Genomic DNA, 17,582 nt, shown 5'->3' with positions numbered 1-17,582 from the left:
AGTGCTACAAATAAAACAATAACTCTATTAAACTCAAAGTACAGCAGTATTTGATATTTCTATTCATTTTTGATATCTTAGGTAATAAAAAATGAATGGAAATATCAAATACTGCAGTACTTTGAATGCTATGGCATTATTGTTTCATTTATAGCACAAAATTTTTTGTTTCGGAGGCAGGAGTGCAGCTTTTCTTTTGGTTGGCAGTACCTATATACAGTATAATGCACATCTGACATCTTTTGCATAGTATTTTTATAATGCAAAATTCCAGTTTGAGAACGCAAGAATGTAGCTGTGCAATACTTACTATCTATTATTATCATTATAAAATCTACAAGTTAAGGTAGGTTTTGGATGGACACAACTACCAAATAAATATTTAGTTTCTCCTAACAAAACATTTCCACAGTTTACTCTACAACAGGACCCTCTTCATCTATGTATACTTCCTTCCTCCCTTCATCCTATCCAACATCCCTATCCTATTCCTGCCCCTTCCTTGTTTTACTATCTATATTCATTTTATTTTAGCATTTAATACATGAAGATTAAAAACTTATCATGATAATTAAATCAATATTTTAATTCAAATGTATCATAGAAATGCATTTTTGTAGCTCTATTTTGATATAGATTTAAGGATTTTTTGCCATCTTAATTTGAAAGGTAAACATTCATATTCTAGTGTTTTCCATTATTTATATTTTAGCATATTTTTAGGTAAAACATTTTGCTATTCTGTTGATATGACTAACATATTACATCCAAAATGTAGTTATTCTAGGTAAACATTCAATTAGCATAAGCTTTGTTGTCCAGGCATAACTTTGGAAATGAAGTCTATATTCAAAGAATAACAGACATAGTACAATTCCACAGTTTTTAATGGAACCAATGACTGTTTTCATTGGCATTAACATTTTTAAAATGTTGTTTTGTTATACATCCCATGCAATGTAAATAACTTTTTTTCATGTGCTGTATACTAAAAAAATTGATGCACAATTTTTTTGAAGCAGCCTACAGTTAATGAGCAATAAATAAATAAATGAACACTTATCTGCTGTGTGGGAATTGGTGAGGGTTCAATTGAATACTTTCCCTTTATGTTTAAAGTTTTACTAGGTATATCAGGCTCTTAAAGTTCTGAAATATTAAATCATATATCCATATCTTGGCACTTACGTGATATCCATTTTAATAATTAGATACCCTGATATTTATTTGATTATGTAATTAAAGTGGGTCCTCTAAGACGTCATATATTATTCCAAATCCAAAAGGTATCTATGTACCCAAGCTAGTAATCAGGGTAATGAGGTAATCAAATGATTAGTCAAAGAGTTATGAGTTATCAAATGAAAGCTAGGTTATTGATTCTTGTGTTTATTAAAGAACTAACATAATCATCCAGGTATTCACCTAGATGTTCAGATATATCCAGGAACTCACAACTATTGAATGACTATTAGAATGACATAATAAGACATACTTGGCCAGTATTTATATTATGCATTATTATTATCCTTCATTTATGTGTATTTGTTTGAATACTGAAGCTCAACACCAATCCATAACCCAATCGGTTGCTCCGTTTGAACTAGACTGCTCACCCTAGGATAGAGGGTAAGTAGTCTTGTCCTAATTTTAAAAAGTTGTAACAGAGTACCGCAAACAGGAAACTTACATCATGAGAGACCATTCCATAAATAATATATAGGGACTTCAAACTGTAAGAGTATGAGAAATTTATGGAGATGCCAAAACTGTATTTGGAATCAACCTCAGGCACTCAGTAAGCTTGACATACAATCAAATACCACACCAGGGCCCTGAGGGGCTTCTGAATATATTTACATGGAGTTGTGTTTACATTTTTATGTGACTCATTCTATTAAAATGGCCTAAATATCAGTCTGGGTTATAATTTAACATCCATCCGCAAACGATTGCTGTATGAAGTAATAGAGAGTCATCTTTAATATCTCAGATTCACATTTTCTTGATCAAAGTGAACAAATTAGTAAATACGGCTTCTTAGAATGGATTTTAACCAAAAATACAGTGAACATATGAAGCATTAATGCTTCAAATGTACAACGGCACTTTGTGCCAATAATGAAAACACATTAAAATTTTTACCTTGCTGAAAATGGTTTAATAAACAGTCCTAGAAATATTTATTGTTTAAAGGCAATAACATGAAAAGGTAAAAAGTTCAAATGGTATTTTACCTGTATGCAAACCTATCCTTAACCTTAAAGGTGTGAGAGGCAGATGACGGATACGAAATCTGCCACTCTGGTGTAGTAAGTGGAGTGCCATTGTTGCAATCTGATCAGCATGATCAGGAATTCTTACTGGAAGACCACCCACAACCATGTATGCATCTCCTATTGTCTCCACCTGTCAGTAATAGTATGGATTCATTAGTTATAATAAAGATACATTTGAAAGTAGAATTGAAATGCTTATAAAAATATTTTCCATGTTTCTAATATATTTTTAATGGAAATTTTTTTTGCCTTTCAAAACTAAGTTTGATTTAAGTCATGAAAAAATAAAATATTTGTATTCTTATTAGCTGCAGTCTACAGGCAGAGGATGGGGACTTTGGCACTGCAAACCACTGCACTCAATGGCTCTTACTAGCATGACACTAAATCCTTAAAAACTGCAATACAAGATAAAATAACTTTCTTTTAGCTATGCATACTATTTATCTCAATTTGGTCCACCCAAGATGCCTGTTATTTTCCTCCCTCTAACTTACTTCCTCAGCATCCTTCCACCATTACCATATTCAGCAACTTATTGCCTCTCAGAATCCCCTCCATCTCCTTTCCTGCCTTCTTTCAATTAGTCCCAACAGCCATCTCTCTTCCCCCACTATGTCATTTATTTTCCTTTCTACTCATTTTATGTTCCCCATTCGGCAAACCCATATCTAGTGAGTGTCCAAACTATTCTTACCCTCTTGCCTCAATGACTGAATGACTGAGTTACTGAGCCAGTAATGACAATGATCTGTATTAAAGTTTTCAGAATCTTTTCTTTAAGTCCATACTCAAGGTGTCTGTCATCCGATCCCACCTCTTTGTAAATGCTTCCTTATTTGTAATTCTTCATTTTACTTCCCTACTTATCTGCCCACCTTCCTCCAAAATATATTCTGAATAGACCAACAAAATCAAATCCAGTCAATGTAAATCTACCTCTTCTAGTTTAAGACCCCCAAATTTAATACTTTAGCCAAAATTACTTACTTTACTTTACTTACTTTATTTACTTTACTTTATTTTAGCCAAACATTTCTTGAGAACCACACCACCCTCATTTTTTTGTGATAAATTCACATTTAATACTTATCACACTGATTCTGCAATGCACTGAGTAAGGATTGTAACCCTTTGGTTGACTTGCTAAATTAATGCTTGAAATTCCATAAATTTACTTATTTGAGGAGTTCCCAATCCACTTTCATTCCTTCCTACATTATTTTCCATGTCTGTCTTGTCATATCTTCACATTTATGTCAAATTCACAAGGACAGATGATAATGGACATTCCTGTCTTATGCTACTGTTCATCCTGACTCTCTATTTGTTATCCACAAATGTGAAGCCTGAAATGTGTACAGGTTCCAGATAAATTGCCTATCCCTCCAATCTACTCCTACCCAAAATGGACAAAAATTGATGAGAAGGAAAGGGATGATGTCATCACTCATACATCTTTATGGGCAGATATTTTGAATGGTAGGAGGCTGAAAAAAGGCAGTCCATACAGCTGAAAGTTTGCAACCCAGTGAGGTGACTGCGAGAGGCATCTCTCAGGTGAAGCAGCCTTTTTATAATGGTGCCTCATTAAAAACACTATTTAGGAAGGCAATGGGAAACCATCGCAATTACTAAGCAAGAGAAAAAATAATGGAATCAAATATATTAGCCACAAATATTGCTATTGTAAGCTACAGGCTACAAAATAAGGTAAGCTATAGAAACTTTCATATCTACCCAAATACAATGATATCCATGCTTGTTTTAGATTAATTATCTCTTTGAAACTGCAACAAAAATCATCAAGTGCAATCTTTTCAAATTGTCAATGGCCTACCGATTAAATAACTTAGATTTTCGATACTCTGGGACAAAAAATTGATAATTATATCAGATGGATTACCCCCAAGCTAAAACCACTTTTTACCCAAGATTATTTCCTTCTTCAGTTCGTCATATATTCTCTCAATCAGTCTTAATGCCATCAAATAAGTATATTCTCTTCCTTCCTCTTCTATGCTTGCCCAGACTATAATGGATTATTTATTTTGATTAATGGAACAAATGCTCAAGTGCTTCTTTACACAATATTTTTATTCACCTTTACAGCAGCATCAATAAGGTGACATCCCTACGGTAAGCATGACCTCCCTACTTATCTTTTGTCTGACTCTTACCTATTGATTTCAGTAGGGATGGGTGACCTTACGGTTATTACACATTTCTAGTTTTCATTATTGCAAATTAAAGTGGATTATTGATGTAAATACATAGATTTCGTCCATATGCCTTTTTATATAGTTTATTTGTATTTCTTCCTTAACTGCCAGGTTTATGATTTTTTATGTATTTAAGAATTCATTTGCTTTACTTTTATTTTGGCTTCCTTCCTCACGACACAATGCAATTTGGTGGCACCATGATCTCAATACATACAATACAATACATACTTCTCTGACAGAAAAACATAATAATGTTTTACTGCTGATTGCAATACTGATAATACAGTAAATCAACTTATTATTTGCATTCCTAAATCCATAAAAATCATTTATACATAAATGGGGTATCAATGCTACAAATATTATTAAGTGTTTAGATAGCAGAAGGCCCAACTCCCCTATTTTGGTGGGTGAGACTTGTGTGTACTGACACAACAGACTAATAGTTTGTCATATACCTTTGAAAAATATGGCAGCATTTAATTATTCACTTCAGAAATATTTCCTGATATCTTTCACCTTTTTTAACTATTTTTTACCCAAATTAATGCCAAAATATTGAACACTTTTCATGATAAAAATCAAACAAGTTCAATAAAAACTAGTTCTTACTTTATATACATTGAAGGCATTGATGGTGGCATCAAAACATGTGTAAAGGTCATTCAATAAATCCACCACTTGGAATGGAGTGGAATGTGCAGATATAGTTGTGAATCCTACGATGTCTGAAAAATAAATGGTTACTTCTTGAAATTCTTCTGGATCCACTGGTCTCCCAAGCTTCAGCTTCTCAGCCACAGAGCTGAAAAAAAATATTTTTTGTTAATCCTAAGAAATAAGTGTGCATGTGGAAGAAGGTCATACATACTCATTAATAAATCAGAATTGCCCAAATTTTTAACAACTTTAAATTATGTTTATGTAATAAGCATTTGCTATTTGAGATTTCACCTTGAAACCAAAAGTTGAGACAAAAGGAGGCAAAAATTGACATTTTCATACATCAGACAAAATTTATTGCATAATGTCTATAAAAAGGTTTGCCTTGACATCCCTGAGTCAATTACGAGGGTCATCCGGAAAGTAGTACCCGTTCGTGAAATAAAGACACAAAAGTAAATATTAACAAACATAAAAAATTTTATTTGAAAGAGGATACTTTAAACTACTTCTCAACATAATCTCCAAGCAAATTAAGGCATTTGTCATAACGTGTGACAAGTTTCTGTATTCCTGCTGCATAGTCCTTCGCCGCCAGCTCATTGAGATACGCGAGGGACCCATCTTGCACAAATTTTTGCATAATGCAGATGGTGTTTAACAATTTCATGAACAATTGTTCGAGAAACATTGGGAAAATGCTCACAGATGTCATCAATTGTGACGCGCCGATCGTTCCTCACGAATTCGTCAACTGAGCTCACCAGTTGGTCTGTAATGACAGACGGTCTCCCCGAACGCTCATCGTCGTGTGTGTTCCCCCTCCCCATGTTGAAGTTGCGACACCACCGCCGAGCAGACGACTCGTCCATTACATTGTCTCCATACACCTCCTTTAATTGGCGATGAATATCACATGGGCGAACGTTTCTTGCATTGAGGAATTTAATCACTGCCCTCACTTCACAACTGGCGGCGTTCTCAATTTTTTTAAACATTGTAAACAATCACAGAAACAACACAGGCAATGCTAGCGTCACGCAACTTGGCTCAGAGAAGGCAGACAAGCCACTGAAGCTATCTGACCTTGTCCAGCGGCTACTCGCGTCATTAGCACTTCATGCGGCACGAACGGGTACTACTTTCCGGATGACCCTCGTAGAAAAGTGTGACATAAAACACATATGCATACAAAAATGCTTCATAACAGAGGCACCTCATACATATGCCTATTTTCAGGGAATAACTTAAATACTTAAACTGAATAACAATCATATTTTAAATAAGTCTAATAATCATTTAAGTCCCCACTACTTTGACCGTGTTGGTCCAAAACACTACCGAGATACGTAAACTGTTCTACCTGCTCTAGTTTTTGCCCTCCTATTTTAATGTTTAGCTTAGCCTTTTTATTTCTAGAAAATGTAGTTTATATTAATTCATCATAACCTTGACATCTATATGTAGTTTATATTACTTCATCATAATATTGACATCTATATTGAGCTGAAATAAGTGATTGCTAAGATTACATATTCCTTCCTAAATGCACCCATTTAAGATTGTTTGGTTCTTCCTTTATTTAGAGAGGCTGAAAAGTGCATTCTTACCTTGGTAGCATACGATTTAATAGTTGCTCAGTCTTCTTTTTCTCTATGTCCAATTGTTCAGTCCTCTCCCGAATCAGTTCTTCCAAATTATTTGAATATTTTTCCAGCATTTGGAACATAGTATCGACAAAGTTTACTTTCCTACAAAAATAAGAATTATATTAAATGTTTTTTCAGTATAAACTAAAAAGGAAAGAAGGACAGGGAATATTAAAGACATTAAATGCATGGAAATAGGGCCAGGGTTCAAGGACTCCATTAAATCAGTCTGAATGTATAGATTCAATATTCGATTAAAGCCTTTTACAAACTGATCAAATCTTGAATCCCAGTTGTGTATATTATATGAATTGTATCTGAAATACTTGTTGATGACATTTTTGCTGCATCTTTTTTGCATGAATGCAAATGCAGCTTCAAAAGCTGAGATTAATGAGCCTGATTGTGAGTGAAATTGACACAGAAATCAACGCTGGAGAAATGGCCTGAAGATAGCGTGGTCATTTTTCCTGATTGTTTTCATTTCCCCAATACTTCAGGAGTTAATATAGTCTTACAAAATCCATCCCTGAAGACATCCACATAATTTGAGATGCTAGATGCAATGGGGTATTGAAAGTACCCAGACTGAAGTATTGCTAGCCACAAAGAATGCATTCAATCATGACATTTCTACCATCTCCACAGCCATGTCATCCTTGTTTTGTTGCATACTTTTGCAATTGTAAGGAATGTTCTACCGATGAGGGCTGTTTAATAATGAGAGAAAATAAATTTTTATTTGAATGATTAATTGTGTATATTTTTTATTTTATATTTTAGATTACACCCAGATTAATGCATAATTGATATTTTGTGTAAGATAAATTGATTTCTCTCCTATATTGTATCAGTGGTAGCCATTGTAAGTTGAATCAAGTTCAATTTACGAGCGACAAGGATGGAGGTTACTCATGATTCTGCATTGAAATTTTATTTTCAATTGAACAAGTCAACAGCTGATGGCTATGTTATGAGAGGCTTAAGGGGGGTCTGTTCTTCCATATAGTGCAGGTAGAAGATGACTTAAAATGTTTAAAGAGGAGAGAGGATTACCAATGAATGGTGACCCAGAGCTCCTGTCACTGCTCTTATGGAAGTAAACATTTACTTCTGCTGCAATCATGAGAGAAGATAATCAAATTATGTTAAGGGCACTGCCAGACATATTGAAAATTTCATTAGTACTTGCATGTTTTTAAAGGAAAAAATTAGCAATAGACATGTTTATGTGTGATGGGCTCCCCAAAATTCCTGGTAAAATAATGAGAAATGAATTTTTACTGTTCCCTATTATGAAGAAACACCTTAATGGAATGCATATATCTTCATCAAAAGCAGAAAGGATGTTTCAACTTGCAATGACTGTTACTGATGCATTATACTCGAGTCAAATCATGGAAGCTTGTGTCACATTTACATTATCCATAAAGCAAACTTTATAACATTAAATTAAATTTTTGTGACATGAAAAGATATTGGTTGAAGTGGAGGTTTTTCAAGGTTGAGGTTGTGTAGAATTATTGGCACGGCAATTATTGCAATGTAATATGAAATACTATTATATTTCTGCATATCAACAAATTTATTTATTTAATTAAACAATTATGAAGATTATTTGGTATATTTGGAATTTAGTAATAAAGTATAGTTGTTAGCTATGTTATCAATGAAGAAATTTACTGTAATCAGTGCTACCTTGCTGTTATATGCACTGATCATTTAGCAACCTCCTAAACTTTGGTTGGAATGTTTGGAACACTGATGTTCTTTTGTGAACTCATTTCAGACCTCTACACAGCTTACATCAATATATGACCTGAAATGAGTTATAGAGGGTTGCAAAATGCCAAATGCATCCCCTGGTAAGTATGAGACTTTGATTTCTGATCCCATCAATTATTTCTGTCCTAGTGAATTTCAGTTAAATAAGTCAGTTCTAAAATTGTATGCAAAGACATGGAACTGCTTACTTTTGAAAATAATACAAAGCAAAGGATAAAGAAAAAAGCTCTGATTTTATTCATTAATACATATATGCATACGTATTCAGTTAATTACAAATCCTCAGAGGTGGAGAGCATATTGTGTTAAAAAAATTATGCAATGACTTGAGATTTATTATTGTACTTACCTCCCATGATTAAGTTTCTTGAAGAGGTCATGAACAGCATTAAAATCAGGTCTCATATCAGCTGCCTCTGCCCAGCATTGCCGCATGATATTTATTGCTTCCGGAGGTGCTGCTCCCTTGCTTACCGAGGGACGTATTAATGGAGGTGGGCGTTTAACTTTCTCTATTATGTCTGAAATTGTATTTTCAAAACAATTAGTTAAGCTAAAGGAAGATGATAAATATGCTGAAATGTTTATTACATTTGTAACACTGTACGCTGACACCTCTATCTTACTCTTTTTCCTAGTACCATCCATTCAGACTAAAATCAAATTTATTGTTCTGTGGTCCTCACATAAGGCTGCTGTTTACTTTTTTGGAATAGGAGCTAACACTCATTTGATGAATTATTCCAGCCAAATCCCACCCTGACAAATGTTACAAATTTGTCCATAAAAACTCTGCCTCTCCCATTTTACTAAACCTTCAAGTATTTCTACAGGAATGCTGTCATCCCCCATGGCCTTATTTGTTTTCGATTCCCTTAATTGTCTTTACATCTTGCAATCAAGTACACCTGATTAAATGATAATCAGTAACTACAGACACGGATTCTAGTACATAATTATACCATACCCTGAAGATCCGTTTGTAATATTGATTAGCATTTTCTTCTTGTAATTTTGGCCTACATTAATATCCACTTTATCATACCAATAGTTAAATCAAAAATAATATCTATGCACGTTTAGCTAAAATTATTGTTACACTAGAAAGTCATAAGTTGTAGACAATGAAATACCTAAATGTTAGATATTTCATCTGCTTTTTGATATGCCTTTCTATTCTGAAAATAAATGTAGCCTCCACATTTCTTGGGCGAATGAGTACTTTCATTTAACTAAATTTATCTCCATATCATTTTTGCTTTTATTCTCATTCTTGCAATCTATCTCTGTTCATTCTTTGCAGAGACTTTCCCTATTTTATTGTTTTCTTTCTTCACTGTAATTTACTTTGTGTATGTATGCCTATCTGTCTATATCCATTTAAGTATATGTATGTGTATAGATATTGTGTACGCACATAATTATAAATTTTATGGCTATCATTATATGTAAATGATGATAGAGAAAATGGAAGAAGGGATCATTTGGTCTCAATTTCGTCAAAAATTAATACCTTTATCTATCTATCATAGCCCTCATGCTCTTTATTTTATACTCCTATCAGTGACTGTAATTCTCAATTAAAATTGAATGCAGGCATTAGTTTGTAATGTTTTCATAAATTATTCAAATACCTGATGTGCACTAAAAGTAAAAATCATTTAAATGACTTATGATGTAGAGACAAATTGGATGATTTCAGCTCACCAGGAAAATATACCTAGCCAAGGAATTGAATAAGGAGGCATAAGAAGACCCTTCAGAAAGCTTATCTACAATAATCAATGACTGTTAAAATTTTTATGAATGTTAAATTGTTGCTCATACCTTCTGGTGTATAACAATAATAATAAGGAAAGGTGGTGAAGGAGTTTCCTCAATCACACCTTTCCTTTTTTTATTGCGGAAGCAAATACAAAAAAATAGCATACAATAAAATAGCATGATATGTTGAGGGGGTTCCTGCTCTCGCTTAATCCCCCTTTAGTGTTCTGATATAATTAACATCAATTACACAACAAGAGAAAAAGAAATATCAAACAAAAAAATATACCTTCTGGTGTGAGGGATAACATACAAAATGGCTCTCCTCTCACAACCACCTCCTGCATTACTATTCCAAAGCTGTAAACATCTCCTGGTTGGCTGCCTCGCCTTCGAAGAGCTTCATCCCTAAGAAGTTCTGGTGCTGTCCACAGGAGCTCTAAGGATATCATTTAATTCATCAACATAGTCTAGTTTACACTTAGAAAAACATATATTATTTGACTGATATAATTGCCACATATATTTTAAGGAGGAATTAAATAATACACACTTCCTCTTGTTAGTAATAATGAAAAAATTGAGAAGGAGGGAAAAATACATGAGTAAATGCAATTGGTACATTTTTATAAGGGTTTTCAAATCATAAAGTTGAGCAAAAATAGGGTATTTTAGTTGGTCAAAAGATATACCTATACATATTAGGTATGCTCAAGCTTGTTGCTCAACATAGGTAGGACAGTTAAGTTGACAACTTGAATTTATATAAGATGTTTATGAGATCAGATTTTACTTGGTTAAATATTTTAATGAGTAATTAAGAAAAAAACTGAAACATTTTCATGGATCATTTAGAGGACAATGAATGGAGTGCATAAACACGAATGCATGTTTTACATGCTTTATTATATATCTCTTCCTAGAGGATTATATGAGAAATGTGTGATGTGCCCAGATGCTAAAACTAAACTGCTAGGAAAATGTTATGGAAAATCCATGAGAAATGCATATAAAAACTAAAGTAACAACATGATATTGATTTAGAATGAAGCATGCATAAAAATTGCATGTATTATTCACCCACACTAATAAATCCAAAAGTTGGTCATGCCAGGTAAGGGTAGAGGTCATCCTGAACTAAACCATTAGGGATATGAACTTCCCACATTTAGGGGAAGGGAGGGGTGGGACAGTTTCCTTTTCCTGTGCAGCTTTTCAATTTCTATCACTACTCTTCAAGTAACCAGAAAATTGCACTGTTTAGATTTTTAGATAGTCTTTACTAAAGGAATCATCTCAGATTTGAATTCAGCATCTGTTTATCACTTGTCAATTGGTCCACTCAGCCCCACTTTAACTGCATGAAAAATCAAAACACAGAAGTTGAGGAATGAAGAATTCCGATCCTCCATATTAAAGAAATATTGTGGACAGAATTGACTCATGTAGGTAGAACATAACGTTTTTGATAAATTTTGATTTGAGAGATTAATGCAAATGATGCATGTGAATTAATATGCATGTAGTTTTAAATTTTGACTAGGATGCCAAATTCTCCTTCCCTTCATTTTAACTAGAGCCTTTGCATGTGGTCTTACTTTTGGGGGGTATTTCTCTCTATCACTTATGCTAACTTCTTACCTTCATGTGGCACAGAGCCTTTTTTTCTATCCAATTTCATAATAAATTCTATATTTCCATCGATTGGTTAAAGATTGACCCTTATGCTACCAGAATTATAAAAAAAACTCGGGAGTTTGTGAGCTTGTATTCACCCATACAATGAGTAAAATCACTGTGTAAAAAACTCAAAGGCTACTCCAAAGAGGAGGCAATCCCAAAATGAGTTTTTCCTGATTATACATACATGTACAGTACATATGTATGAGTAAATTTTATATTTTGTAGCCATCAAAAACTTTCAATGTAAAAATTCTCATCAACAAGGCATGGAAATCAGACATGCTGGGGAATGTAATTACTTATTTTTGCAGGCCTTTTCCTCAACGGAATCTTGCAATTTCCACAGAACAGTTGAAGCTTGTAGAACCAGTCATAGTAATCTATAGGAGATGTATTCCTCCAGAATGAGATTATTGACATGTTATATATCCAACAACACATGCATGCAAGCATGGAACTTCAACCATTGCTAGTTAAGAAAATATTGGATATTCGATTTATTGGCTACAAATATTTCAATGGAATATTATATTAGTTGTTTGGTAATAAAAATTGCAAATGCATAAATCAAAGAAGTTGTCGATACACATGGCAACTCACTTCCAAGTTTATACTTATGCAATACTGTTAAAAATTAAAAAAGTTATAATAAAGCATACTTCATAGGTTCTCAAAAGCTCCTAAGAAAATTTTTGTTTGAAGTATTTTTAGTATGTAAGCTCAGCTGGCTTAAGTGGTGGCCTCTCGTTTCAAATAAACATACTATCAAGATTTCAAGGGCCCTCAGTGTCCTGATGCTCTTATCTTATCTATATAAGCTGCTGACCATTCTTTAATTCTTCATGTTCTTTTCCAGTTGAGGAAAATGTGAATGAATTCAATTGACCTCTCTTTTTAATGTTTATACAATCCAGTTCCCAGAAAAAGGAAATATTTTCTACTAAGTGGACCATTCGGTACTATAGGTTCCATGAAAAGTTTTGAATACTTTTGACAGCTGACTTTTAAGATATCCAAGAAATAATCTTCCAGTACGCACTCATCCTTCCCCTGATGTCTCCTATTTTCACCATTAGCACACTTATCAAGTATCCTATACCCACATCACCTGATGATCACTGCTTCCTTGCTGTCATTACATTGTATTTACTTCCCAGTGATAGGTGACTATTTCCTGTCAGGAGAATGCCTTCAAAGGGATATTAACTTCTAGTAGCCTTGCATTACTTAACCTTTATTAATTTGTTAAGTCAAATTAGAGCCTTGGACGACCAAATCTTGAATGATGGGTGGCAGAGGCTCTTTAAAATTGGCCCATCAATGGTGAAAATAATGATTATTCAAAATGTTATTGAATTAAAATAATTTATATCATTAAGGTGGTACTCATGAGGTCATTAATAGTTTTGAGAAGTACATTTATTTAATTTTGGAAAATTTTTATTCTGAGGTTTAGAATATTTTATCCTTTCAGGTAAGTAGTTATAGCATGTTTGTGCATGTCAATTAATATGGAAGTTTTGCTGCGACGTAAAACTATTCCTTAAGTTACACAATTCTATTTAAGTAAAATAATCTGCCTTATGTCACATCAAATAACAGTAGTATTAGTTGTGAGGGTAGGCGACTGACAGCTGAGGTCATTTGCGCCATTAGGGATGGACAGGAAAGGATGAAGGGTGGAGAGAAACCAGGCATTGGCATTAGCCTACTCTTTATGAAAGGCACTAAGTGGTCCGCAGCTTAACGTCCCATTCGACGGACGGCGTACTCACTCAAAGTGCCCTCCACAAAGCACCTCAAGTAGGGATCGAGATATCACTGAAAAATATTCAACACCACTGGGATTTGAACCCGGACCCTCGGGATGGGAAGCCAGTACGATAGCCACCTCACCATCTCGATCCCCCCCTCAAATAACAGGAATTGGCACAACTGGTCATCAGATATGAAAATGTTTTACCCATTTCTCTGTGTTCTAATACATAAGAATACTTGAGGGAAGATACTTGAGTGAGGTGCTGAAGAAAAAGAGAGAGAGGAAAGAAAGGAAGACAATAAAGCTGCATGCATTTCTAATGAGTTCCACATATTTATCAAGAAATTTCCTAAAATTTTTATTTATGAAACGTTTCATAGTTTCAAAGAACAAGTTTACAGAGGCTGTAAGCTGATCTGAAAATCCTCTGAGTGAAGGATTTTCATAATATTCTAGGATAATTTTACGACTTCTTTTGTGCATAGAAAGTTGAAAATTGAGTTAAATTTGAAAACAATTGCACTCATTTCGACACTACAGTGCACCCTATTGTATCAAATTTATTTGCAGGGGATAGCTGGTATTCAAAAGTGGGGTAAAGTACTTAAGTAATATTCATTTTGAATTTTATTAAAGACATTACCAAGGTGGGGGAATGGCCCTCATATCCCCTGGGTAGAAAAAATCTAATTGCTCATGAATTGCTATCTATTTGCAAATAATTTAATAATCCACGGACTTATTTTGAAGGTTGTTAAGTGAAAAATCTGTGATGAAAGTGTCATGTTTCTCACATTTATGTGCCTAAATTAGCTTCATTATTTCCTCATCGCAATCCCAAAAACGTATTCAAAAGGTCAAGTAAATGCTGGCGGTTTTAAAGCTAACATCTACTGCCGTAGTAATTAATTATTAATGCTTGCATACACACTCAGTGGCATAAGATTGTGATCACATGATTGTTCTCAATAATTACATGATTAATTACGAATTTGGAAAATGAACGAATCAGTCCAATACTAAGTAAAAAAAAATAATTTCAGGATTAAACTTTGACTTTTTCAGACATTTTAATATGAGATATTATGTGCTCCAATCATCTTGGTCAAAAAACGATAAGTTGAAGCGAATGTTTGTTATGTAATGCTGCTCAGCTGTTTCCTATTCCATCTTCCCGCCAATGATCAATGTTTACATAGAATAGTATTTGGCCTAGTAGACGTTCCACGTAGGGACACGCTTACCTCTCGCCGTTTTCGATGGTGGAGTCAGGTTCTGCGCGGCGTAGAATGAGGGGAGGCCGTAGTCGGTGACTTTGAGGACCCATCTTGCATCGATGACGCAGTTCCGGGATGTCAGGTTTCCATGCACTTTGATGGGGCAGGAGTGGAGATACCTCATGCCCTGAGTCCACGAAAAAAAGTAACACTGATAAGCGGGGAGAGGACCCAAAGAATCGAACGGGGCAACAGGTGAAGTCGGCTCGCTACATGTTGCTTGGGTTGGAGGTCGCGTAGTGAATAATTGGTCTGACGGGGAGGAGGATAAATGACAAGATGACTCGGGCTTTAGGGCACCAGGCTAGCAAGAGTTGATTGTCGCGCTCAAAATTCATGAGCCTGAATGGGAATATTTTAAACTAGGTACGATGAAACTTGGCCCTGAAGCCATGAACATAGGTGATATAAAATGAGGCGCTTATCTAGAGCACCCGTTAACGGGTCTAGACCATCGGTTGTCGGTTCCTCCGCCTAAAAAGTGGCATCTAAAAAGATGGGTATTCGCATGATTCAAATAAAATCCTTATATACTCTTCCCTTTGAGACAACGAAATATAACGCCGAATTGACCCCATTTTGTGTCGAAATTTAGGCATCACATTTGACGCAAGGGATCTAACCGAAGCGGGGTGTATATGCGTCAGAGCCCCGCCCCTCTGGGGGCCCTTGATTGTTCTCCAAGGCCTTCCACACCAAGGGGGAGCGTGCTCGTTCGTTCATTCCGTTCCGAAATGATTTTATGGAATAAAATTCCATCCGGATCGGATAGGAGAGTTTGGACTGAACACACTGTTTTGGAATGGAAATTTTTCGATAATTCCGAGCAAACTCAGGTGAAACGGATAAAAAGAAAGTTTTAGAACTACCGATACGTAAACGACAGATGATTTTCAGGTTGGCATTGGTCATTATCGACTCACTCTCGGAAATGTGTACATGCTCATGCTTGTCATGTGGCCATTATTGTACAGCCTCCGATACCTCACCCAAACTTGGTCAGTTTATTCTGCGTAAGATTCATGGAAATATGAATTCTAACATTATGGATTAGAGAGGCAGTGCCCATTAGCACGTTTTACAGTGTTAGTTTATTAAGAAATTAAACGAATGAAAGTGTTTGGTGACATCTGAATTCAAACCCCTAAACTAGCGTATTAACGAAGAAAATGAAGGGAATTTAAAGTAATTTTCTGACTATTTTTCAATCGTTTATCTCCGGTTGGATTCCCTAGATTAGAGAACTATAATTCATATAAGTATTTCTATTCAGATGAGGTTAATGGAGGTTGCTATGGCATACTTATACTCGAGTAACGGGTTTATTCGAGCAAATTTCCAACTTGTAAGAAAAAACCAACCACCAACGTTTTTCCGTCATACCCTGATCATGGTTATAATATAATTTCTATTTGCCCTTCGCTGTAACTCAGAAATTCGTTAACGCGCTAAAAATGATTATGGAAACGCTGTAAATGCGAACATTGACAATGATAAAGATATATAACGGGGTAGGTGATCGTACAACAACCAGGTTTAACATTTGGACGGCACAATGGAACACAGAAATAAAATAGATAGCACTTAAAAGGACTATCATATTTTAAAAAGTTTGAGCTTTCGGCCTTCTCTGTGGCCTCCTTCAGGCCAGACTGAAAGGTCTCGGATGGGGAATACCGAGTCTGGGGGGTGGAGGTGCAGGGTATGCTGGGAAGGGAATAAAGATGACGGTTAAGGTTGGGAATTTTCAAAGATCGGAAAGCTAGTATATATGCAGATTCGTGAGTTCTCACCTCTATATTGGTGACTGAATCGGGTAGGGATTCTAGGGTGGTTAGGGAGAAACACTGGTCGGAGGAAAGGTTGTGGGAATTTGCGTGTGAAGAGATAGGGAGAGAAGAGAGTGAGGCAGAATTACAGGAGTAGCGGTGATTGTTCATTCGAATGGATAAGGGGGTAATGCATTCGCCTATGTTAATGGAGTGCATTTTTTGCATGGCAAAAGATAAAAAGATATATAGTATTTTTCGAGAGGCAATTAGCGGGAAACGAGGTGGGGGGGCAATGAGGGGATGTGGAGAGAGGGGAGCAGATCTGATAAGCAGGCATGTTTTACATCTGGAGCGGTTGCAAGTAGGGGAAATATGAGGGAATTTGTCAGGGGGGGGAGAGCAAAAGGTGGCTGAAGCTGGTGGATCTCAGGTTTCTGAGTTTGGCGGGTCGTCAGGTATTCAGTCCGTAGGATCCGGGGGAATAGGTGGTGCCAAGGTTGAGTCCTGCGCCAGATGTGGGGTTGTTTGTCCGTGGTGTGAAAGGTCGGCTGGAGCAGTGGATTTTATTTTGAAGGAGCTTTGCTGGGTAACCGCGTTTGTGGTGTATTGTGTAGATTGTGGAGGTATTTGTTGAGGGTGGCTGTGGTGTTGCAAATTCGGTGTCCGCGGATAGAGAGAGTTGGGAATCGAGCGTTTGGTGTGAGAAGGGTTACTGCTGGTAAAGTG

The 17,582-nt window shown here is 35.4% G+C and overlaps 1 protein-coding gene across 1 annotated transcript in view; it reads right to left on the bottom strand.

The window, feature by feature from the left end:
* Positions 1–17,582, bottom strand: part of LOC139687167 (uncharacterized) — a 244,143-nt gene that overhangs the window by 15,564 nt on the left and 210,997 nt on the right. Inside the window, exons 13-18 of the mRNA XM_071584299.1 lie at positions 15,052–15,211; positions 10,655–10,804; positions 8,951–9,122; positions 6,778–6,918; positions 5,117–5,309; positions 2,238–2,409 (exon numbers count right to left, since the gene is read on the bottom strand). Of these exons, the coding sequence (XP_071440400.1) occupies positions 2,238–2,409; positions 5,117–5,309; positions 6,778–6,918; positions 8,951–9,122; positions 10,655–10,804; positions 15,052–15,211 (988 nt within the window). The remainder of the gene's footprint in view (positions 1–2,237; positions 2,410–5,116; positions 5,310–6,777; positions 6,919–8,950; positions 9,123–10,654; positions 10,805–15,051; positions 15,212–17,582) is intronic.

This window comes from Hetaerina americana, unplaced genomic scaffold (genome assembly GCF_022747635.1).
Source record: "Hetaerina americana unplaced genomic scaffold, ioHetAmer1.1.p SCAF_17, whole genome shotgun sequence".
Classification (NCBI taxonomy): Eukaryota; Metazoa; Arthropoda; class Insecta; order Odonata; family Calopterygidae; genus Hetaerina; species Hetaerina americana.
The sequence above is the reverse complement of the archived record's forward strand: the minus strand, read 5'-3'. Positions and strand labels throughout refer to the sequence as shown.